Raw genomic sequence first — 27,083 nt, 5'->3', positions numbered from 1 at the left:
ACTAATCAAAACTCACTTATTCTAATTATCCATTCTCAACTTCCATCACTTTTTTCATGCACATTCCTTCGAGGGTATAAAGAGGAGAAAATCTTTGTTTAAGATTGGTAATAACCCTTCTCTTTATCTTAATTAATTAGTTATTTAATTTAATTTTTCTTAAACTAAGAAAGCATTATAATATATTGAAATGCAGGATTAGGACATACAATTCTCTTTCTCTCTTTCTTCACAAAGAACTAAATAAAAGCTAGAGCTAAGAACAGTACTCCTTTTTAATTTTTATTATTTTGTTTAATTAATTTCCCTAAGATCAACTTAGTTATTTGACTTGAGCAGATAAGGAGAGAAAATGTGGAAGCTAAAGATAGGAGAAGGGGAAGGGCCATGGCTAACGACCACCAACAATTACATTGGAAGACAATATTGGGAATTTGATTCAGAAGCTGGAACTCCTGAAGAAAGAACTCTAGTTGAGAAAATGCGTCAACATTTCAAGAAAAACAGATTCACCCAAACACAAAGTGCTGACTTACTCATGCGTATGCAGGTATTATATTAATTAACTAAAAGAAATAAAGTCCATAATCAATACTCCCTCCGTTTCATTTTATGTATCCTATATAGTTTGACTTGACACAAGTTTAAGAAAAAAATAAAAACTTTGAAACTTGTAGTTTCAAATATATTATAATATTTATGTAGCTATAAAACTTTGGAAATAAATTTGTATGGTTTACAATAGTTTTTCATTAAGAAAGTACAAAATAAGTCATTTTTTAAGACGGACTAATAAAGAAACAACGAAAAGGGTTCAAAATGCCCCTAAACTATTGGAAAATGTTTAAAAATACTCTTCATCCACCTTTTTGGTTCACTTATGCTCTTTGACCTTAGGTCAATGTTGAATTAAAAATAATTACTTAAAAAAAATATTTTGCAAAATATTTTTATTTTTTTAAGCTAATGCACCAGTAGTCCACTAATTTAGTAAAGTCTTATTCTTCTTTTTTCAGTTTTGACAAAAAAACAATTCAGTTTTTACAAAAATAATTATTTTTTTCAGTTTTTTTAAAGTATTTTTTTTTTTGAAAAAACTGAAAAAAAAATTATTTTTAACAAAAATATTTTCGTTTATGAAAAATATTTTTTTTCAGTTTTTTTTTTTTTAAAAATTCAGTTTCTTGTGAATGATTGCTAGGTCCCCATAGTTCATAATTTTAGTGACTTTGCAGCTTAGAAAAGAGAATCCATGTGGACCAATTCCAGCAGCAGTGAAATTAGAAGAAACAGAAAATATAACAGAAGAAGCAGTGAAGGCTACACTAAAAAGGTCCATAAGCTACTACTCAACAATTCAAGCAAATGATGGACACTGGCCGGCTGAATCTGCCGGCCCTTTGTTCTTTCTTCCCCCTCTGGTATATATTTTTCACCTTGTAACTATTAAATTCATATGTGATGAGACACTGGAAATGACAAAACAGGGTAATGTCAAAGTGCATATTATACTGTGATGAGTGCGTTTAACTGGCAGTATAAAAAATAAAATGTTATTGTGTAATTTAACTCGTTGTATGTAACATCTCAGTCCACTAGTAATATTGCTCGCTTTGGGCCTAGGCCCGTACAATTTACAGCGCGTCACTAGGATCTAAGATCTGTTTACTTATATATCGAGCATATCTCCCGTGTTTTATCACATACATCCCCTTTAAGGACTCGGCGTCCTCGCTAGGCTTGTTCAAGGTTGCACGCAGAGTGACTCTGATACCATATGTAACAGCACAACACTAGGGTTTTAAGGTCTGTTTACTTATATACCCAGCATATCTCCCGTGTTTTGTCGATATGAGATTCCCCTAGGGTGTCACATTGTAACATGTTGTCTGTCTATTAATTAATATGTACGTCTGCAGGTCATGGCATTGTATGTTACTGGAGACATGAATGCGGTTTTATCACCAGCTCATCAAATGGAGATTAAACGCTATACTTACAATCACCAGGTCTTTTTATTTTCTATGAATTAACACGTTGTAAATTATTCAGAAAGTGCAGACAGATTGTATATGTGATAATTAATGAAATGATATTTATGTGGACAGAACGAAGATGGAGGGTGGGGATTTCATATAGAAGGACATAGTACTATGTTTGGGACAGTATTTAACTACATAGCACTGAGGTTGCTAGGAGAAGATGGTGAAGACAAAGCATTGGCTATAGGACGTAAATGGATTCTTGATCATGGTGGTGCTGTTGCCACTCCTTCTTGGGGAAAGTTTTGGCTCGCGGTATGAATAATAACAGAGGCGGAGCCAGGATTTAATGCGTATGGGTTCCATTAATAATTTGTACATATTCAATGAATTACTTAAGACAAACATATGGTTTGGACTAAAGCTACCGGGTTCGGTCGAACCCGTAGCTTCTACTCTCCCTCCGCCCCTGAATAATAATACTCTCTCCGTCCTAATGTAACGGTATTTGACTGGACACAGAGTTTAAGCAGGAGCAAAGCTATATGTGGCTAAGACGTATTAAGTGGGAATTGATCCTTATTCCTCTCGATAATTAACCCGATTTTCAACCAAGTGCAACATTCAACCTTCTTGAAACATAGGTGCAAACGGTTAATATTATATCAATTTTAGAAAATATGTACATAAAATATTTAATTTTACGGACCCATATTTTTGCCTATATATCCGACCCCGGCTAAGGGTGGTCAACTGAATATCCTTTGCCGAAAAATTATACTACTGTGTATTGGATAAAATAATACTTGTTATTGACCAAATATAAACTTTAAATACCCTTGCATAGCCCACTGACAAAGAATTATTAAATTTCTGCCTTCGCCACCGATTTAAAAAAAGAGCGAAAGACATATATTTGAAATCTCTCGATTTAGAAAAGAACTTATCAATTGTATTTTACTAATTTCAGGTGCTTGGAGTATATGAGTGGGATGGTTGCAACCCAATGCCACCAGAATTTTGGCTACTGCCTACATTATTTCCTATTCATCCAGGTTTCTAATAATATCCATAATATAAATATTAAGGAGAAACTTTAAACCTAATTTAACAAAATATTCCTCACCAATTTTTTTTCTTTTTTTATAATGCAGGTAAAATGTTGTGCTATGGTCGTTTAGTGTACATGCCCATGTCGTATTTATATGGAAAGAGATTTGTGGGAACCATCACTAGTTTGGTTCAGTTCATAAGAGATGAGATTCATAATCAACCTTACCATGAAATTGACTGGAATAAAGCAAGGAATACATGTGCTAAGGTTTGTAGATTAATCTCTTGTTTTATTAGTTTACAATTTATGATCTGACTTTATTAAAAAATATTTACACAATCATTATTCTTATAAAATAATTAATTCTTTTTTAATATGAGGATAGGAGGATCTTTACTATCCACATCCACTGATACAAGATACACTTTGGGGGTTCTTGCATCACTTTGCCGAGCCAGTTCTAAAGAGATGGCCATTTACTAAATTAAGAGAAAAGGCTTTGAATCTTGCTATGGAACATATTCACTACGAGGATGAAAATAGCAGATACATTTGCATTGGATGTGTGGAAAAGGTAACTTACAATATAGTTGTAAGAGTTTATACTTTTAATTTTTTTTACACTATCAAATCACCTAAAAAATAACTGATTAATTACCTGAAAAATAAGACAGACAGCCATAGGCAGACCTATGTGTAGTGTTGAACATCACTGAACCCTGTAAATTTCGGTAAAAAGATTGTATGTATGTATGCAAGGGGTTTATCACTTTTAGCCCGTGCCAGAAACTATTTACATTCGGTAGCCGAAAAATATATAAAATTTGTATAATTTTTGTATATAACATACATAATATATATACAAAAAATATATATTTTTCGGCTATTATTTTAAGAGTGGCTATACAATGTCATTTTTCATAAATATCTTGGCACTCTGAACACTAAAAGCCTTTGGGGGCACATGTTGAGCAAAATAATATTGCCCCCGTCACATTAAAATCTTGAATTCGCCTCTGCAAACAACCTGCTACAATCAGTGGCAAACTAGGAATTTTAGCAAAGGATGTTCAAGGTTTAATATATATTTATAAAAAGTAATTTTTGACCTATATACATAATATAATTTTCTAAATACTCAGTATAATTTTCGGATGAAGAATATTTAACTTAACACCCTTCACTCTATGTGGCTAAGTAACTGACTACAATAAGGTACAATTATACTGGTAGAATAAAAGTTCTTTACATTATCAGTATATATAAATTAAATCTTTTTAGTAAAAATGATAATATAACCAATGCATATACATTGTTGCAACATTAACATAACAATAAACCAAAAAGTCACTTTGAGATAATTGTACATATTATTCGTTTGGTAGGTATTATGCCTAATTGTTTGTTGGGTAGAAGATCCAAATTCAGAAGCATATAAACGCCACCTTGCTCGCTTACCAGATTACTATTGGATATCTGAAGATGGTTTAAAATTTCAGGTTTATTCAATAGCTAACCTTTTTTTTCTTAATTATCATCATATTTTATTAACAGATTATAGAAATTCTTATGATTTGCCAAAACTAGTTTGCTAATGATAAGTACGTGTGGTTATTCCAGTCCTTTGGTTGTCAAACGTGGGATGCAGTTTTTTCAATCCAAGCAATCTTATCAAGTGATCTAGCTGCAGAATTTGGACCAATCCTCAAGAAAGCAAATGATTTTCTAAAAGCATCACAGGTTCATCATAAAAACTCAATCTTATTTTTTTTTTATTTATAATCGTGATGGTAAAGTTGCTGCCATGTAACCAAGAGGTTACGAGTTCGAACCGTGGAAATCTCTTGCATAAATGTAAGGTAAGGCTGAGTACAATAAATCCTAGTCCGGCCCTTTTTCGGATGTCCTTTTGATGTCCGAATCAAGTACTTGTGTGCGGCCTATATTTTTAATTGATTGCAGTAGGATAAAATGTATCACAATTATATATCTGAAGATTTGGCACTATTTTTAGGTCAAAGAGAATCCTTCTGGGGACTTGAGGAAAATGTATAGGCACATCTCTAAAGGTGCTTGGACATTTTCCATGCAAGATCATGGTTGGCAAGTCTCTGATTGCACTTCCGAAGGACTAAAGGTAGTTTATTTATTATATTATTTTAACCGCACCCAAAAGTATGACCTAACACTCAATAAAGTTGGCTTAAAATCGTCGGATAATCATGTGGATTCATGATTCGAATTTTATATATGGATTCAGATTCATAATTCTACTGAGTTCAAAACCTATTATTTATACACATTTAGTGAATATTTTAACACATATATATGGTCTAAGCCGAAAGTTAAGTTAAGATGAACTCATAGCTTGTACATTGAATACGTCCCTGCGGATATAAGTATTTAAATCTCCGCAAATATACTAGGTGATTTCTTTTTTTAAGTTTAGTAATCAACAGAGTTACTTAATTTGTACTTATGTTGGTGCTATTATAAGAAAAATTATTGTAGTCATCATTATAATAGAACTAGGGTTTCTTAATTACTTTTTTTTTTCCTTTTGGTTTATGATATTCCATGCTTGTTTTGCAGTGTGCACTTTTATTTTCACAAATGCCTACAGAACTAATTGGGAAAAAGTTCGAGACTGAACGCTTATGTGATGCAGTAAATGTTACTCTGTCTCTGCAGGTAAACACTGATTAGTAATAGTCGTTTTGTTTTTAGGTATATTGCACTTTGTTAAATATAATACTCACAATATTTTATATATTTCGACTACTATTTTCTTGGTAATAGTACTCTAATATTGTATTTATCAGTATAAATAAAGAAAACCTCCTGTAACGCGTAGAAGGTCGTTGAAGTCAGGGGCGGATCTACCATATACCGGGGTCAATTGAACCCATTACTTTTGACGCGGAGTGAAATTTTATATGTAAAAATTCATTAAAATTACAAAAATAGTATATATGAACCCATAACTAAAAATATAATGGGTTTAATGCTAAAATTTTTGAAAGTTGAACCCATAAGGTCTAAATCCTAGATCCGTCTCTGGTTGAAGTATAAAAAAAGGATTTTAAAGATGATTTAAATGTTGTCCTCCTTGAAATTATATGCCATGATTAACCTTAATTATAATTTATAAATGTAGAGTGAAAATGGAGGTTTTCCAGCTTGGGAGCCACAGCGTGCTTATCGCTGGTTAGAGGTAATAAACTGAATCCTTTTCTTTCTCCAAAATAAACTAATTCCTAATATTATATATGTAGTACATTGCTAGTGTAAATATTTAGCGTATATAAATTAAAATTGTATTTGGATGAGTTTATAGTTTATCCGTTGATCGTAATTAAATCATACTTGTAATATATCTACATAATTAGATCACTTACAAGGTAATCTGTCCTACGTATTAATTGATGACCTAATTAAAATGATAACTAGCTAACATATTTTCACATGTTAAACGATATTATACTGATAGTTTAAAATATTTTTATAATGTCCATTTATATAACTTAAGTCCTATTTAAATTCTCAAACTCATATACTCTTCCTACTTGTGCAATTTGTGTAGTTTTTCTATTGCTGTAAATTCTGTTTATTTGATTTGCTATTGACTTTTTTCTTCTTATGTGCATATCAGAAATTTAATCCTACGGAATTTTTCGAGGATACTATAATTGAACGAGAGTAAGCTTTTACGTCCTACTTTTCTAAAATACTGATTTATTAGAAAATATTAAATATATCTTCAATTTTGGAACAATTTTCTTATAAAATGTTTATTTATGATTTCAAGGTATGTGGAATGCACTTCATCAGCAATCCAAGCTTTAACATTATATAAAAAGTGGCACCCTCGACATAGAAGAAAGGAAATTGAAGCTGCAATTTCAAAAGGTTTACAATACATAGAGAGTACACAAAACTCTGATGGCTCGTGGTATAATCTCTAAATCCTCCCGTATTCAAAATTAAAATAATGCGGATTTAATTTGAATTGGGAAAGTAATTCTGAAATGTATATCTAACTCTATTTGTATTTTTTTTTCATACATACGCATGAAGTTTCCCGAACATTAGGAGGGTGTTTGGATTGGCTTATTTTAAGTATGTATTGGCTTTTAAGCATTTTTTTAATTTGTGTGGTGTTTGGCAATGATAAAAAATACTTAAAAGCACTTACTTTAAGTTTAATGCATAAAAAATAAGCCAAAAGTTGGGTATTACCAACTTATGGCTTTTGGGTTTTAGCTTAAAAGCTACTTTATATAAGTCAATCCAAACACCCTCTAGGTGTTTTGCGGAGCCAGTGAAACCATTGCTAGATCAGCACTCCCCTCCAACTTGAAAGAAAAGAAAAGAAAAGAAAAAAATAATTTAAACCTTATCAAAATATACTAGTTAAGAATATGTCATTAGGGTGGGCTATCTACATCACACTTTTTAGGGTGCGACCTTTCTTCGGACCTACTTATGCACCGGGTTGCGCCCTTTAATTAATAGCTAGCCCTTTGCTTTAATTTTCTTAAATTGATATTTACAAACATATATACATACAGGACAGGTTGTTGGGGAATTTGCTATACATATGGAACATGGTTTGCAGTAGATGGATTAATAGCTTGTGGAAGAACATATCCTACTTGTCATGCCCTTCAAAAGGCCTGTAAATTTTTGTTGTCAAAGCAATTGCCAGATGGTGGATGGGGTGAGAGTTATCTTTCAAATTCAAACAAGGTAGTAATTAACAAGATATATCCTTTCTGTTCTTCCTACACCACAAAATTATTTGAAGTTCATGAGTTGTTACAGTGATCTCAAACTACTATAACAACAACAATAATATATCTAATATATTTTCACAGCGTGTAATCTGGGGAGGGTAGTGTATGTGCATACCTTACTCCTCGAGGAGGTAGAGAAGTTGTTTCCAAAAAATAGTAGCCCTGTGACAACGCATCTCGTGTTCACTCACACTACAATAAATTGAGTTTACAGTTAAACATTTATATATTATCAGTAAATTTCTTAATATATATGTAAAATTTGGACAAAATTATTGGGTTCACGTGAGCTTATACCGTACATGGTAGATCTGCTCCCATCTCTATCTTTCTAGTTATATAAGGTCTAGGATTATTAGGTGTTCGAACAACTGCTTAGGACAATTGATCACAGGATTTAAAAGGAAAATTGAAACTTGTATTGATTTGTTTCTTTTAATTAACAGTTCTTAATAATTCCTTTAATTTTGATATATCTATTTTTCAATAGGTTTATACGAACATTAAAGGCGACCAGTCAAATTTGGTACAAACTTCATGGGCATTGTTATCTCTCATTAACGCTGGACAGGTTTGTATTACAAACTTGTACTTTAAAAAAAGATTTTTAATTATGTCTTATTTTCACTCCCAATTTACTAATAAATAATAAATTAAGTTCCCCTCTACATCATAAAGCAATACTGTTTAGTGTTTACTAATCAGTTAAAGTTAAATTTCTTAGTATCGGAATAGTGAATCAGTTCCAAACTCTGTCGTTGATATTTTCTTTTTCTTTTTTTCTCCCTCAGGCAGAAATTGACCCAACACCAATACATCGTGGAATAAGACTGTTAATAAATTCACAAATGGAAGATGGTGACTATCCACAACAGGTAAGAAGCTGCCTTTTAACAATGATAACTTTTCTTTCATTATGAACTGTGACTTCTTAGTCATCAAACTGACTCCTGAAGAAACGCGACGAGTTTGCAGAATACCGTAGGGAAATGACACAGGAAAATAATAATAATAATAATACAGCAATAATATTATTTGTAATTGAATATACGAATTGGCTTGAGTCGTACTGCACACTATCCTAAGAAACTATTTCATCAATATGAAATGTTTCCGCAAGATTAAACAAACCTACCTCTATTTATTTAGAGGATACATGAATCAACAAAATATTAAGATTACAAACCCACTTATTTAAAAAGAGAGGAACAAAAGAAATTAAACTACTAAACTTTGAGAAGGAAAAACAACAAAGGAAAGTTGATGAAGACCAAATTAGAAGGAAAGAAGTAGAAGGATTTCTTTGTCTTGTGTTGCTCTCAAACGCACACGCAAGTATACGTGATCGTACAAGTAATAAAATGATAAGTCGAGTGTCGAACCCACAGAGACTTGTATCAACTACCCACTAATTCACCAATATTGCTATTCAGTCAAGCTAAATTCGAGTTCAAGAATGTGATTATACTAAATTATAATTCTAAGTAATAACTAAATTATTAAGCAGTAAAATAATTTTTATGTATTCAATAGAGACAAATATTTCAGGGTTGTGATTGATTCACCAATCCTATTGTGTTCTAGTTAACTCTCCCTCTCATACAATTCACTCATGGTTACTAATTAATCGATAATTGCTCTCACAGCCTTCTCCCGAAATACTACTCGCCTATTCAAAATAGATTAACGCCTATATTCCTATGAAATCAATCTATTAAGAATGCATTAAGATTACGATATTTAATTAAGCACGATGACTAGGTATATTCCTATCCTAACCACAAATCCTCTCCCTCTCCCCCTTCAAAAGTTAAGATCATGCTCTCTTCAATTCTTCTCTAATCTAAACATGACTTTCCCAAGCATAACATAGATAGTAAATAGAACCTAACTACTGGCCAGACAATTAAGCAATTAATTACAGTATTGAAGAAATAACCATATATTAGTGAATTGTAATCAAGTTTAAGTCAACGTTAAACAACAATATTCATGGCTAAATCATAACCCTGAACAATGAGTTTTTAGCCACTCATGATAATAGCAAACAATTTCATAAGTGTTGAATAATTGAAAATACTAAGAAAAGATGAAGAAAACTGAGATCTCTTCGCTTTTGAATGTTTCTCGTGTGTATTCTCCCTCAAAAGTGGTTCCCCCTTCACAAATAAGTTTAGTCTTACTTTTATACGTGTTGGGTAGGTCTAGGACTGAAATAACCGTGTCCCGGACGAATTTGGACAAGTTTCACGCCACTGGCACCCTGCCCAGCGCCAGGCGCCCTCCATGGCGCTGCCAATTTGGAGTTTCTATTTCTGGCGCCACAGGTAGGGCTAGGCACTTCCTGTGGCGCTGCAATGTCCATTTTTCATGCTTTCGTCTGTTTTGGCTCTAATTTCGCCTATTTTGCCCCCGATTGCTCCCGGATCATTCCTACACATAAAAACATCTTAAATTAATATAAATCAACACATTTTACATCATAAATCCACACAAAAAAAAAGTAAAACATGAGGCGATATACACACAAATATATATATATATATATACTTTAAGCTAAACATCATCTTGCTAATGATAGTTTTCTTGTCTAATTGAGAGCCTACTTATAGGCACATGTGCCTATATCCAACATGCTGAAGAAAAAGAACGTGGCAAATGCAATTGCCACTTTTCAAAAGCATTTTGCCATTTATCTATCTCATAGCTTCTAGAAGGGCTACCACATGGCTTTGGTTAAGACATTTGTCAATAAAAGCTTTAAAATATTGCCACAGTCACCCACTATTTTAAAGACCTTCAAAAATAAACTTGCTGGATTTGTATGGTCCAAATACATGTAATAGGTTTGGTGTTTTTTGGACTACGGACCAAACTTAAACTAATAAACTTAACTCACAGAATTACTGGTGAAATATAATATTTCTATGAACCAATAATTCTTATTATAAGTCAAAGATTTTATACATCACATTTCGACCTTCACAATTTTAATGTTCAATGCAGTTTTGCGCCACTAGGCATGCGCGTGCCTGGTTATTCATGAGAGCTATAAAGACTAGGCCAAAATCTCATAGGAGTGTCCCCACTCCACTCTCATATAGGTAAATTCATCAAGTGTATACTGCTTTTAAATACACCATCCATAAGGAATATGAATTCATTAAGAGTTAACTCATCCTCTCAATTAGTAGCAGTCAAACACTCTCTTTTAGTGCTTCAGTATCAATATTGACTTGTTATTACTCATATGAACCTATTTCATGGGATCTCCAATCACAAAGATTGGATTACCATCACTATTGACAATATGTCGGCCTTAACGCCATCTCTTTTGAGGTTTGAAGAATTAATTTTCTTCCCACATGTTTAGTCATAGGATCGGCCAAATTAACTTCTGACTTCACATAATCAATAGAAATTATTCCATCTCTCAGCATCTGCTTTATGACATCATGTCTCAATTTTGTGTGTCTACTTTTACAATTATAACATTTATTCTTTGTAATAGCTATTGTCGCTTGACAATCACAATGCATAGACATATGAGGCACTACATCCTTTGTTAAAGGAACATTAGCTAAAAAGTTTCTTAGCCACTCAGTCTCAAAACCAGCTAACTCCAGAGCCACAAACTTTGACTAAATAGTCGATCTAGCAATAATTGTCTGTTTAGCTGATTTTCACGATATTGTACTACCACCAAGGGTGAATACATAGCCACTAGTGGATTTGATCTCATCTGAATCAGAGATCCAGTTTGCATCATTGTACCCTTTCAAAAGTAGAAGGAAATCTACTATATATGATACCATAATTCATGGTTCCTCTCAAATATTTTATTAGTCTAACTAATACAGACCAATGCTCTATGTTGGGATTATGAGTATATCTACTCAGTATACACATAGCATAGGCTATATCTGGACTTGTAAAATTTATTAAATGCATCAGACTCCCAATAATCTGAGCATATTTAGACTGAGCAACTGGGTCACCATTATTCTTTTTCAATTGAGAGTTAGCATCAAAAAGAGTGCTCACGGGTGTGATATTAAAATATTCAAACTTCTTTCGAAGTTTCTCAATATAATGTTCTTGTGATAACATTATGCCATCTTCTGTGGACTCGCTTCTGCAAGAAGTTGTCCGCTTCTGCGAAGCAGCCTGATCCTCCTCGTTCTGCTTCTGCGATCAACCAGCCACTTTTGCGCCTTCGCAGATGTGGCAAAAGCTCCGCACTTGCGCGTACTGCCCAGTCCCTCGCCTGGCCGATTCTGCAATTCCTATTTCGCTTCTGCAAGCTCACACCTGCGAGCAAAATTCCACAGGTGCGATTGCACCAGAAGGCAAAAGGTTTCCAACAATTCTCCAAGTCCAAATTTTCATCTGTTAGCCAACTGAAATCCACGAGAAGCCCCCGGGACCTCAATCAATTATACCAATACATCATAAAACATCATAAGAACTTAGTCGATGCCTCAAATTACATTAAACAACACTAAAAACATGAATCGCACCCCCAATTCATGCTTAACAAAAACTAACGAATTCCAACTTCTACATTCGATGCCAAAACCTATCAAATCAAGTCCGATTGACCTCAAATTTTGCACACAAGTCATAAATGACATAACAGACCCATGAAAATTTCCAGAACTAGATTTTGATCCTGTTATCAATAAAGTCAATTCCCAATCAAACTTCCAAACCTTAAATTTTCAATCTTCGCCATTCCAAGCTAAAATTAACTACGGGATTCCAAATAATTATCTGGACACAATCCTAAGTCCAAAATCACCATACGAAGCTATTGAAACCATCAAATTCCATTTCGGGGTCGTTTACATATAAGTCAACATTCGATCAACTATTTCAAACTTAAGCTTTAAATCTTGGAACTAAGTGTCCCAATTCATTCCGAAACTTCCGCGACAATTCACATAATCACAATTGAGAATAAAATATTCATTAAATGGGGGAATGGGGTTGTAATACTTAAAACAACCGGCCGGGTGATTGCATTCTTCCCCTTTTAAATAAATTTTCGTCCTCGAATGGGTTTAGAATCATATCTGAAGTCTTAAATAGGTATGGATATCTGCTTCGCATCTATTACTCAATCTCCCAGGTAGATTCTCTGACTGGCTGGCCTCATCACTATACTTTCACTGAAGCTATATTCTTCGACCTCAACTTTCGAATTTGCCGGTCTAAAATGGCCATCAGCTCCACATTATAAGTCAAATTACCATCGAACTGAATCGTACTAAAATCCAGAATATGAGACGGATCCCAGAGATACTTTTGGAGCATGGATACATGAAACACCGGATGAACACTCGATAGACTAGGAGGCAATGCAAGTTCATAAGCCACCTCTCAAGTGCTCTTAAGTATTTCGAAAGGCCTAATATACCGAGGACTTAACTTGCCCTTTTTCCCAAACCATATAACACCCTCCACAGATGATCTCAGAGTAGTACCTTCTCTCCTACCATGTAAGCAACATCGCGAACCTTCTGGTCGGCATAACTCTTCTATCTAGACTACGCCGTGCGAAGTCAATCCTGAATCAATTTAACCTTTTCCAAAACATCCTAAACTAAATCAGTACCCAATAGTCTAGCCTCACCCGGCTCAAACCAACCCACCAGAAACCGAAACCATCTCCCATACAAAGCATCATACTGAGCCATCTGAATGCTCGACTGATAACTGTTATTGTAGCCAAACTCTACAAGCGACAAAAACTGATCCCAAGAGCCCCTTGAAATCTATAACACAAGTGCATAACACATATTCCAATATATGAATAGTATGCTCGGACTGTCCGTCCATTTGTTTAATATAGAGATAGTGCCTCCAAATGTTTAATGCATGAACAATAGCTGCCAACTTTAAATCATGAACAGGGTAGTTCTTTTCATGTGGCTTCAACTAGCATAAAGCATAAGCAATTACTCTACCCTCCTACATTAAGATACACCCAATATCAATCCGAGAAAAATCACAATATACAGTATAAGAACCTGACACTGAAGGCAAAACTAGAACTGAAGTTGTGGTCAAAGTAGTCTTGAGCTTCTGAAAGCTCTCTTCACACTCATCCGATCACCTGAATGGAGCACCTTTCTAAGTCAATTTGGTCATAAGCGCTGTAATGGATGAGAAACTCTCCACAAAGCGACGATAATAATCGATTAAGCCGAGAAAACTCTAAATCTTGGTAGCTAAAAATGGCCTGGGCCAACTCTGAACCGCCTCTATCTTCTTTGGGTCCACCTTACTTCCCTTACTGGATACTACATGTCCCAAGAATTCCATTGAACTAAACGAGAACTCACACTTTGAGAATTTGGGATACAATATCTTTTCTCTCGGCCTCTGTAGTACAATACTCAAATGTTGTGTATGCTCTTCCTGGCCATGTGAGTACACCATTATATTATCAATAAATACTACGACAAGCGAATCAAATATGGCTGGAATACACTTTTCATCAAGTGCATGAACGTTGCTGGGGCGTTGGCCAGCCCAAAAGACATCACGAGAAATTCATAGTCACCATAGCGGGTCTTGAATGTTGTCTTTAGAATATCCAAATCCCAAATCTTCAACTGGTGATACCTAGACCTCAAATCAATTTTGGAGAACATCCTCGCTCCCTGAAGCTGGTCAAATAAGTCAAAAATACGTGGCAAGGGATATTTGTTCTTGATTGTAACTTTATTCAAATGCATATAATCGATGCACATCCGCATAGTACCATCTTTCTTTTTCACAAACTGAACTGGTACACCCCAAGGCGACACACTAGTCCTAATAAACCCCTTATCAAGAAGTTCCTGAAGTTTCTCTTTCAATTCTTTCAGTTTAGCTGGTGTCATACGATGCGGAGGAATAGAAATGGGTTGAGTACCCTACACCAAGTCAATACCAAAGTCAACATCCCTATCGGCAGGCATACCCAGCAGGTCTACAGGAAATACATCCGAAAAGTCTCATACCACCGGAATAGAATCAATAGTAGGATTGTCAGCATCAACATCTCTCACAAAAGCCAAATATGATAAACATCTATTCCCAACTATTCGTTTGGGCCTTTAAGTAAGAAATTACCCTACTGGGAACAAAATCTAGAGAACCTCTCCACTTGATTCTTGGCAGCCCTGGCATTGCCAACTTCACAGCCTTAGCGTGACAATCTAGAATAGCATGACATAGAGACAATCAATCCATACCCAAGATCACGTCAAAATTGACCATACTAAGCAATAAAAGATCAACTCTAGTCTCCAATACCCTAATAGTACTGAACACGATCGATATACGCGGTCTACAATAATAGTATCGCCCACCGGCATAGATACATGAACAGGTAAAACTAAGGACTCACAGGGCAAATCAATACGACAAGAAATATAGGATGATGCATAAGAATAAGTATAACCAGTGTCAAACAAGGTGGAAGCATCTCTGTGGCACACTGAAATAATACTTGCAACCACTGCATCTGAAGCAATGATTTTTGGCCTGGCAGGAATAGCATAAAATCAAGCTTGACCGCCGCCTAATCGGTCTCCCCCTCTAAGGCGCCCTCTGGATGTCTGAGCCCACCCCGATCTGGCTGATCGGGTGGTGAAGCTGTTGGTGCTGGTATCATCGACCGAGAACCCTGATGTGGCACCCAGCCAATAGTCTAGGACAATCCCTTTTGAGATGACTCAAGTCTCCGCACTCAAAACAATCCATCCTCTGGTGGAACTGCTGCTCCTAATAACCCAAGGAAATGCCTGTAGAAACTTGAGTATATGAGGCTGGGTAAGAACTCTATGCTGGCAATGTACTGAATGATGACTGGCCCGGACGAGTACTGTAAGAATCGTGGCTAGGAGATGCACCATGATGAGCTGGGCGAATCGTTTGATCGGGCCTATAAGGTCTACCCATACTATGATAGGACTATCCCCCAGAAGGAACACCGCTAGAATTACCCAGACCATGAGGCCTATTTGCCTCCCTTTACTCACGTTCTTGAGTACAGACCATCTTTAGCCATCACGCACTGTCAACAATCTCTCCGAACTTAGCACCTCCTACATTCCCTAGAGTCATAACAAAACCAAACTACTAGTTGAGGCCATTAATGAACCTCTTAATACTCTCCCTCTCAGTGGGAACCAACCAAACTACATGATGAGCCAAATCTGAAAACCTTATCTCATACTAGCTCACAGACAAGTCCTCCTAACGTAGTTGCTCGAACTGCCTGCGGAGCTCCCCTCTGCGGGTCTACAACACAAACTTCTCTAAGAATAATACGGAGAACTCATGCCATGAAAGTGGTGTTTCACCTACTGGCCTGCTTCTCTCACAAGTTTCCCACCATCTGAAGGCTGCCCCAGTCAGCTGAAAAGTAGTAATGAGACCCCACTAGTCTCCAAAATACCCGTTGTACGAAAAATCTGATAACATCTATCTAAGAAATCCTGAGCATCCTCTTACTCAACTCCACTGAATGATGGAGGCTTGAGCCTCTCAAATCTCTCTAGTCTCCTTTGCTCGTCATCACTCATAATGGGACCCCTTGGCCTTAGTACCCCCATCATTTGAAGTTCCTGCACTACCTGTTCTGGAGTATGGGAGACGGGGGTATGAGTGTGTTCCCCCGGCCTGAGAAGTGGATGGTGCGGCCTGAGCCGAAACCACCTGAGCAAGGTTAGTGCAAACAGTCAATATCTAGGTCAAAGCCTCTTGAAAGCCTGGAATCACAATAGGCATAACTAGTGCCTAAGCTGGTCCCACTAGATCAACTATATCTGGAACCTGCTCCTGAACTGGAGCAACTAGTGGGTCTATAGGTGTTGCTGTACTAGCTGCACCTCGGCCTCTACATGGCCCTGACCTCTTGTGGCCCTAACTGGTGGCACTGGTTGCTGACAATCCAATCTGGTAGCACGTGTCCTCATCATCTGTGAGAAAATAGAATAATATAATTTTAGTTTTCGGAATCAACAAATTTGCACGACAAGAATGCAAGAAAGTGAAATTTTTTCCTAAGAATTCGGCAGTCTCTCGAAGATAAGTACAGACGTCTCTATACCGATCTGCAAGACTCTACTAAACTTGCTCATGACTCGTGAGACCTATGTAACCTAGGCTTTGATACCAACTTGTCATGATCCAAAATCTTATATGTTGTGATGGCACCTGTCTCAATACTAGGCAAGCTGATAACTTCAATAAGTCACAAAATTCTTTTAAGTTGAAACCATAATTGATAAGTTTAGAGTAAAATCCCACAATTTTTGATATAAAATATGACGTTTTTATACAATACACTCCCAAAATCCGGTGTCACTGAGTACATAAGCATTTAAAGGATAACATAGTCTGACTGATAAAAATACTGTCTAAAAATATAGAACAGTACAAATAACTGAAAGGAAAGAGAGTCAAGGTCTGCGGACACCAAAGCAGCTACCTCAATAGTCTCCAACAGATAAATCTCCAAAATCTAGCAATCGTCGTAGCCAGAAGTATCTGAATCTGCATACAAAGTGCAGAGTGTAGTATGAGTACAACCAACTCAATAGGTATCGTAGGTAAACAAGGTAAGGTAAAGGAAGCTTGGATTATAGATGATACTAGTCGCTTTGGTATGGTTCTACCTTTATAAATCAACACAAAATAATATTTACAACGAACTCCTCAAACTCCGTGAAAAGAACAACCGTAGGTTCATGCGCGCAAATTCCTCAATTTCCCTACTCAGATAATATCATAAAATGTTAGGGAAGGAAAAACAATTAAATATAATTAATGATCATAGGAATGCAAATTCCACACACTACACGGCCAACTCACGTGCAATGCGGACAACTCACGTGTCAAATAAAATCAATATATAGATCCGCACGGATAACTCATGTGTTGCACGGATAACTCACGTGACGATAGTATCAATGTATGAACCCGCACGAACAACTCACGTGCTGCATAGACAATTCACGTGCCAAAAGTATCAATATATGGATCCGCACAGATAACTCACGTGCCAAAAGTATAAGCCGTCTGGCATAACCACAGGTCTCTAGTCCAAACAAAATATACATGAGCAATTAAACAATTATACAAGTATGTGATTAATGAATTAAGATTTTCATACTCCTAAATTGGTATAAATGTCATGCTACAGTGTAGGCATGTGCAAAATGTGCTATCGTAGCTAAATTCGACATTTTTGTCATTTAAAAACATTTATCAATTTCGTTAAGGGATTAAACCTCTGTGTAGCCTCAAACATGGCTCACAAGTTTATAACAAATATTACAAATAGGGAAAACATCATAGTTTTAAGCTTAGTAGTAAATCCTCGACTCAAAAGAGCCCGGCATAACCCAATCATGAATAAAGAAATTCCCGGTGCCGCACATGGGTTCATTGCCACACCTGTGCGCATCCAATAGCATGTAGCTATCATAACAATTCAGGCAACTAGTGCCTTAATCGAGTTTAAATAAGATACTTACTTCTGGTAAATTAAATCATTCTGCTAGCAAGCTCTTGCCTCACGAATTGGTGTTTGAACGCCTCGAATATAGTCACAATTAATTCGATACATTCAAAACCAATTATAGGAATCGATTCCATATGAAAATACTAAATTTTCCAATTAAATTCGAAAATCCAATATGGGAACCCACGTCTCGGAACCCGACAAAAATTATAAATTATGAACGCCCATTCAACCATGAGTCGAACCACACAAATTTTACCAAATTCCGACATCAAATCGACCTCCAAATCGTAAATCTTATTTTCAAAACCCTAGGCTCAAATTCTTGAATTACACCTCAAAAACACGTAATCTAGACGGAATATTCGATAGCAGTTCAATATTATGGAGTAAAAATGATCACAAGTGACTTACCTCAAGATTTCCTGTGAAATCTCGCTCAAATATTGCCCCAAACCGTGTTTAAAAAGTCCAAAATGAGAAAAATCTTGGAACCTCTCTATTTTATACTCAGCCCAGTGCTTACGCATCTGCGATAAAATTGGTCGCATCTGTGGTCTCGCAAATGCGAGAGTTGCTAATCGGGTCTAACCCTACACCACTACAGAGTGGCGAGAGCGGTCGAAGCAGCTTTTACCCGAGAAGGTCGGGATCGAATCCACAGGGAGCTACAACAATGTTTGGAGTTGGATTACTATCTAAACTAGCAGTGCGTAATACTCTTGATTATACTTCCAATCATATTTGTTTGTTTGTTACTTCTAATTTTATGCCAATGATATGCGAAATTAAGCTAAGTATAAATGCTTGTAAGGTTTTCTAAATGGTTAAAAAGGCACTAGGGAAGTGACTTTCCCCTATGTGAATACTTGACGGGTTCTAAAGCTTAAGGAAAAGTTGTTATGCTTGGGATCGCGATATAGACAATGCACGACACTACTCATTATATATCTCTCGGTAGCTTGAGTGACTTTTCTCTAATTGACTTTCTCAAGACCAATTGGGTGTCAAAATTGTGCAAGCAATAAAGGCTCAAGTCGGGTATTACTATCTCTAGGCTTAACCCTTTAATTGGGGCTATCAATCTCTTAAATACGCCCCAATTCCTTGTTGACCTGATTTTTCTAGACCCAAACTATCTTTCTCAAAAAGAGCCCAAGTTAAAAAGGGACAAATTAGTGTTTGCAACCACTAATTTAACATGAAAAACACAAATCAGACCAAATATCAACCACCCATAAACATCTAAGCCTTAAAATAAGAGACCCGTCAAATACCCACACTAGGGTTGAGCCACAACCCTAGCTAATGGGTCTAGCTACTCATAATAATAGAAGAAATCAGATATTTAGATGAAGAATAACCCATAAAATATAATTACAAGCTAAGATTTGAAGATTCAATGTTAAACTAGCTACAAAATTACTCAAAATAGACTAAAAACGTCGTTCACTTGCTCAGCTACAGATAAGATACCCTAAAATTTTGAAAAAGAAGTATTTATGCAAGGCCAAATTTTCTAGACAAAAATACCCCTGACGGAGGTACCGCGGTCTGCAAGAAATGGACTGCAGCCGTAGTGGGGATTTTAGCTTCAAATCTCTGTCCTCTGAATCCAGCCACCGCAGACCACAATAAATGGACCGCGGTGGCTTTACTGCTGCCGCACAAAATGCACTGCGATCAGCGGTGGTTTGAAACTTCAAAAATCTTAGCTCTCTGAATCCCTTCTCCGCGGACCGCAACAATAGGATTGCGACCGCGATGAGGCTACCGCAGACCGCATTGCTTGAGCTTCCAAAATTGCATCCTCTCTGATTTTTTCCACCGCGGACCGCAACAAATGCACTGCGATCGCGGTGGGTCTATTTCTACTACGGTGGATTTACTGTTGTAGTGGTGCTTTGACTTATTCTTGGCACTTGAGCAGGTTTCACTCCTTTTTGAGCTGGTTTTGACTTCCTTGTCACTTTTTGACGAAGCACTGCAAACAAGCACAACATGTAAGCTTTCGGGATTACTTTTATACATTTTTAGTCCAAAACTCAAGCAAAAAAGAGCATATAATAGACTAGAATCCCTAGTTATCAGTTGCCTACTCTTCTATAACCTCTCACGCTTCTGCAGACAAAAAGTCCGCTTCTGTGGACTCGCTTCTACGAAGCAGCCTGCTCCTCCTCGTTCCGCTTTTGCGATCAACCAGTCGCTTATGTGCCTTCGTAGATGCGGCAAAAACTCTGCACCTTTGCGTACTGCCTAGTCCCTCACCTGGCCGGTTCTGCGATGCCCATTTCTCTTCTACGAGCTCGCACCTGCGAGCAAAATTCCGCAAGTGCAATTGTACCAGAAGGCAAAAAATTTCCAACAATTCTCCAAGTCCAAATTTTCATCCATTAGCCATCCGAAATCTACCCAATGCCCCCCGGGACCTCAACCAATTACACCAACACGTCCTAAAATATCATATGAACTTAGTAGATGTATCAAATTACATTAAACAACACTAAAAATACGAGTTGCACCCCAATTCAAGCTTAACAAAAACTAAAGAATTCCAACTTCTATATTCGATGCCGAAACCTATCAAATCAAGTTCGATTGACCTCAAATTTTGCACACAAGTCATAAATAACATAACAGACCAATGAAAGTTTCCAAAATTGGATTCCAAGCCTGTTATCAATAAAGTTAACTCCCGGTCAAACTTCCAAACCTTAAATTTTAAATTTTTGCCATTTCAAGCCAAAATTAACTACGGGATTCCAAATGATTATCCGGACACACTTATAAGTCTAAAATCACCATACAGAGCTATTGGAACCATCAAAATTCTATTTCAGGGTCGTTTATACACAAGTCAAATGACACGGCCCCAAACCGACCCAGTCGTGATGGCGCCTATCGTGAAACTAGATCAGCCGACACATTTCCAATTTAATCCACATTTCATTTAAAAACTTAAGTAAAATCATTTTTCAACTGAAATTCGAAAAAGATATAAAGTTAAAATCAACAAAGCGAAAAAATACAAGCCCGATCTCGGGTGTCACTAAATCATGAGCAACACTACAATAGTTCTGAAACAAGACAAGACCAAAATAGTCTTGAAATAACAACAAAGTACTAATAGGAAGATAGAGAAGGAGAAAGTGGAACTGCGAATCTCCAAGCAGCTACCTCGTTATCTCCGTGAATGCCACAACCGGAATAGTCAACAGCCGCTACCGTGCCATGAGATACCTGGATCTGCACACAAGGTGCAAGGGGTAACGTGAGTACACTAACTCCGTAAGTAACAAGTCCAAACTATGGACTGATAGGTAGTGACGAACCAAACCTTAACAGGTAATACAATTAAACTGTGCAGGAAAGTAGACATGCTTGCAGTTCAAGTAAAAACTCAACAGTAAATAAATGGAGTATGATTAGTACGGAGTATAAAGCTAAGAAAATCTCTATGTATCAATGTACAGATAGCATGATCAATATTCTATGTACCTCCACTCACAAGTGCTCAACCACTCGGTACTATATATGGTCATCCAGTTGAGGAAAGATCTATCCCGGAATATATATACATCACTTACCGCAGTCATCCAGTATCGAGGAAGGCCATTCCAGCCCTATGGAGAATATCTATCTCTAGGTATAAACACTTCGGACAAGATCCATGTCCAGGGAAGCTCCATCCCTCAATATCATCAACTGCGCTCACTCGGGTGTAATGACTCTGGAGGGGCTCCTTTTAGCCCAAGTGCTATAACAAGCTAACGAAGGTATAATCAATATATCGTTGCGGCGTGCAGCTCGATCCCATACTGTCACTCAATATCAGGCTCTCGACATCACTTAATCATCACTCTCCAGTCTTACACACACGGGCTCAAAATGTCATGATACTAGCCCGAACAATGATACGATGTGTCAAATAACAATAATTGAGACTGAGGCATGATATAATATGCATGAACAGGACCGAGTACAGAATATCAATGAAGCTAATGATATGACAGTAAGAAACGACCTCTCGGGTCTCAACAGTATTTGCGTAAAGCCTTAACATGATAATTAGCATGAATCTATAGCTCATTAACTTAATCACATAATTATAACACAGATATCAGCAAGAAAAAGTCACTAAGTGGTGTCATGGAATGATTCAGGCCGCAATTTTTACGGTGCACGCCCACACGCCCGTCACTTGGCATTTGCATCACTTCAATAGTAATCATAGAAAATATAGTTCGGGGTTTCGAACCCTCAGAACTAAGTTTGGAAGCATTACTTACCTCAAATCAAGCCAAGCTCTAGCCCGTGACGCCCTTACCTCTCGATTCGGCCTCCAAATTCCCCGAATCTAACCAAAGTTAGTATATATCATTAATACACGCTAAAGGAACAAAGCCCAAGAGAAAATAATCAAATTAACTCAAAATCCCAAAATTGGCCAAACCCGACCCCTGGGCCCATGTCTTGGAATTCGATAAAACTCACATCACAAGAATCTTTATCCTCCCACGAGTCTATACATGCCAAGAACATCAAAATCGAACCTCAAATGGCCCCTCAAATTACCACTTAAAGCTCTCCAAAACTCAAGCCCTAACCTTCAATTTTTACCCTTAAATTTCACAAATTTCATGTCTAATCAGTTAGAAATCACCATAAAATCGAGTATTGAGCTCAAAAATATTACCTCCAAGTGTTACCCTTGAATCCCTCTTCAATTCCTCTCAAAAAGCTCCAAGTCCGAACTCAAATGGTGGAAAAATGACCAAATTTCGTAAAGGCAAGAATTTCAATGTTCTGCCCAGGGGTTCTGCATTTGCGGTCCAATACCGCACCTGCGACAGCTGCACCTGCGAGAGCCGCACCTGTAACAAGAAGTCTGCATCTGCGGAATTTCACTTAAAGTCCCCATACGCACCTGCGATCTACGGTCCTGCATGTGCGATTAACCTTCCGCATCTGCGATACATCCCCAGCCAACTGGCCTTCGCTCCTGCGATCAAAGTGCCGTTTCTGCAGCTCGCACCTACAGTCCCTAATCCGCAGGTGCGGTTATGACAGAAACACAGCAGTTTCAACTGCAAACTGTTTTTTCCAATTCTCCGATAACCCGTTGAAATCATCACGAGGCCCTCTGGACCTCAACCAAACCTGCCAACAAGTCACATATCACCATTCAAACTCATATCAACCCTCGGAACACTCAAAGCAACGCCAAAATACCAAATTCCAAAACTTCCGCATTCCGCCATCGATCAAAAAGTCTATCAAACCTCATCCGAATGACCTGAAATTTTGCACACATGTCTCAATTGACACAACGGACCTACTCCAATTTTCAGAATTCCAATACGACCCCGATATCAAAATTTTCACTACCAACCGGAAAACGCCAAAACTCCAATTTCGCCAATTCAAGCCTAAATCTACCACGGACCTCCAAAATACATTCCGATCATGTTCCTAAGTCCCAAATCACCTCACGAAGCTATCCAAACCATAAAAACCAAGTTCCGATATCTTTACTCACAAGTCAACTTCTTGTTGACTTTTTCAACTAAGGCTTCCCAAAAAGAGACTAAGTGTCTCATTTCTCTAAAAATCACTCCGAACCCAATCAACCAATCTAATACGATGAAATATAGTTGAACAATACATAAAGAAGTAAAAATGGGGAAAACGGAGCAGTAACCCATGAAACAACCGGTTGGGTCGTTACATCAACATTCAGTCAACTATTTCAACTTAAGCTTTAAATCTTGGAACTAAGTGTTCCAACTCATTCCGAAATTTCCCCAACAAGTCACATAATCACAATTAAGCATAAAATATTTAGTAAATAGGGGAACGGGGCTGTAATACTTAAAATGATCGGTCGGGTCGTTACAAATTGATACGGAGTTTGGTTAGTTCTTCTATGTGGTATTCTATTTTGTAAGTGACATGCAAATAAAATAGCTTCACCCCACAAATTATCAGGAGCATTAGAACTAACTAACATAGAGTTCATTATCTCTTTTAATATTTTATTTTTCCTTTCAGCTACTCCATTTGACTCTGGTGATTAAGGCGGAGTTACTTCATGAATAATTCCATTCTTTTCATAAAAATCATTTAAAGATAAATATTTTACACCTCTATCAGATCTAGTTCTCTTGATTTTTCTACTAAGTTGATTCTCAACCTCAGTTTTATAAGAAATAAAAACATTAAAAGAATCATCTTTGTTTCTAAGTAAATACAACTAAGTATATCTAGAAAAATCATCAATAAAAGTCACATAATATCTTTTACCACCTCTAGCCATAGTTTGCTTTAAATCGCCTAATTAGTGTGAATCAAGTATAATAATTTAGTTTCTCTATTTACAGAAAAATAAGTCTTTCTAGTACTTTTAGCTTCAACACATATTTCACACTTGTCAATATTATTTGAGTCTAAATCAGATATTAATCCTAGTGATTGTATATTTTTTATATACTCGACATTAACATGTCCTAGTCTAGCATACTATAAAGAAACAGACTCAACCATATAAGCAGAAGAAGATGTATTTTCATTGCTAGTATCAGAAATATTAAGCATAAATAAACCATGGTTACAATATCCATTGCCTACAAAAATATTATTTTTGGTCAATACGACCTCATCATTCTCGAAATAAGTCTTCACCCAACTTTTTCTAATACATAGAAACCAAATTGGTTTGTATATTAGGAACATACAATACATCACTCAATGCTAAAGTTTTACCAGATGTGAGTTTGAGAAGAATTTTTTCCTTTCCCAAGAATGCGAGTTGTCCTTGAGTCACCAAGATAAATAGTTTCTTCTCCATCCTTAATGCGGATGTAAGACAAAAATTTATTTTTGTTTGCACAAATATGCCTAGTAGCACCAGAGTTTATCACTCAATCTCTCACATTGGCCACACTATTTATTTGTAAAATGACAGCAACAACTATATTATTCACTTTAGTCAAATTTAATTTTGACTTAACGAGATTATCATTTATCCCAGCTCTTCTCTTGCATTGAGCTGCATTTTTCTTGAAGGTTTTAATATTAGCATTGGATATGTAACTATGTCTATTCACATAGCTATGTTTTGACATTAGAGTCTATCAAAGTTGTGCATGCAATAATGTATTTTCAATACCATGGATATCTGGCAAGATAGCTAGAACATTAGCAATGGAGACAACACCAAAATTGGTAGCACCATCAAAAAATTTCGTAGTAGTATTTCTTGCCATAGTTTTTTAAATTGTTGGAAAATGACACAGGATAAAAAATAATAATAATGATGATAATAATATTGCAATAATATTAATTGTAAGCAGATGCACGAATTGGCTTGAGTCGTGCTGGGCACTGTCTTAAGAAACTATTTCAACAATGTGAAATGTTTTCCCAGGATTAAACAAGCATATCTCTATTTATTTAGAGGATACAGGAATCAGTAGAATATTAAGATTACAAACTCAGTTATTTGAAAGAGGAGAACAAAAGAAATTATACTACTAATCTTTGAGAAGGAAAAATAACAAAGGAAAGCTGATGAAGACCGAAATTAGAAGGAAAGAAGCAGAAGGATTTCTTTGTCTTACTAATGATAGTTTTCTTGTCTAATTGAGAGCCTATTTATAGGCACATGTGCATGGATCCAACATGCTGAGGAAAAAGAACGTGGCAAATGCAATTGCCACTTTTCAAAAGCATTTTGTCATTTATCTCATAACTTCTAGAAGGGCTGTCACATGGTTTTGATTAAGACATTTGTCAACAAAATACTTTAAAATATTGTCACAGATACCACAGGTGAATTCCACAAAATACAGAAGAGATATATAAGTAAACAAGCTTTAGGCCCTAATAATGTGTTTTAAAGATGTGTGGGTCTGTGTCCAAAGTAGACAATATCACTAGTGAACTGGGTTGTTACATATGGTATCAGAGCCACTCTGCATGCAACCTTGAACGGTGGTGGGACAAACCTTAGCGAGGAAGCTGAATCCCGTATGTGACCCCTAAGGCAGCGAATCCTACATCGACAAAATACGGAAAAGATGATGATTATATAAGTAAACAAATCAGTAAACCCTAGCGACACGTTTTGAAATCATACGGGCCTAGCCCCATGACAAACATTTACTAATGGGCTGGGCGGTTAAAATCCAATAATATGATTGTAAATAAAATTCTTTCATTCCAAGATATGAGCATGTATATAGCAATTTTATATACTGAATGACTAATGTTCCATTTCTTGTGTATTTGCAGGGAATAACGGGAGCATTTATGAAGAACTGCACCTTGAACTATTCATCATACAGAAATATCTTCCCAATATGGGCTCTTGGTGAATATCGCAAACGTTTTCTAATGAAACTGAAGTAGAATCCTTGGACTTCATTTTCATTTAATGAGTCTTGAGCCTAGGGTCTATTGATGGGGTAAGATCTGCGTACACCCTATCCATCGTATCCTTCTCAGACGTCACTTATGGGACCACACTCGGTATGTTATTGTTGTTGAAGTATGTACACTAAATATATGTGTTTCTACTTATTTTTGTGAAAAAGAGGAGGCCAAGCAAGTGGCATACGTGTTGTAATCCTCCATTTTGTGATCTAAATTGCAAACATATTCGCAACATTCCTAATATAATAGAAAGTTGCAATTGTCGTTGCAAAGAGGAGCGATTTATTCTTAAGCAA

The 27,083-nt window shown here is 36.5% G+C and overlaps 1 protein-coding gene across 1 annotated transcript; it reads left to right on the top strand.

The window, feature by feature from the left end:
- Positions 1-352: 352 nt before the first annotated feature.
- Positions 353-27,041, top strand: LOC104234415 (lupeol synthase). Its single transcript, XM_009787978.2, has 18 exons — positions 353-550; positions 1,236-1,421; positions 1,920-2,009; positions 2,109-2,297; positions 2,953-3,037; positions 3,137-3,303; positions 3,422-3,610; positions 4,422-4,535; positions 4,657-4,776; positions 5,051-5,173; positions 5,629-5,727; positions 6,194-6,250; positions 6,689-6,735; positions 6,845-6,988; positions 7,608-7,785; positions 8,323-8,403; positions 8,624-8,707; positions 26,647-27,041. The coding sequence occupies exons 1-18, from the start codon at positions 353-355 to the stop codon at positions 26,761-26,763; spliced, it is 2,268 nt and encodes a 755-aa protein (XP_009786280.1). The 3' UTR covers positions 26,764-27,041.
- The last annotated feature ends 42 nt before the right edge of the window (positions 27,042-27,083 follow it).

The sequence above is a fragment of the Nicotiana sylvestris genome, chromosome 7 (genome assembly GCF_000393655.2).
Source record: "Nicotiana sylvestris chromosome 7, ASM39365v2, whole genome shotgun sequence".
Lineage (NCBI taxonomy): Eukaryota > Viridiplantae > Streptophyta > Magnoliopsida > Solanales > Solanaceae > Nicotiana > Nicotiana sylvestris.
This window is presented reverse-complemented; position numbering and strand designations above follow the sequence as displayed.

What these genes read in the sequence shown, in the direction of transcription:
- LOC104234415 (XM_009787978.2), top strand. Translation starts at nt 353, where the DNA reads ATGTGGAAGCTAAAGATAGGAGAAGGGGAAGGGCCATGGCTAACGACC. An exon ending in GCTATACTTACAATCACCAG is followed by an intron (nt 2,010 to 2,108) that starts GTCTTTTTATTT and finishes TTATGTGGACAG; the next exon opens with AACGAAGATGGAGGGTGGGG. An exon ending in ATGTTACTCTGTCTCTGCAG is followed by an intron (nt 5,728 to 6,193) that starts GTAAACACTGAT and finishes TTATAAATGTAG; the next exon opens with AGTGAAAATGGAGGTTTTCC.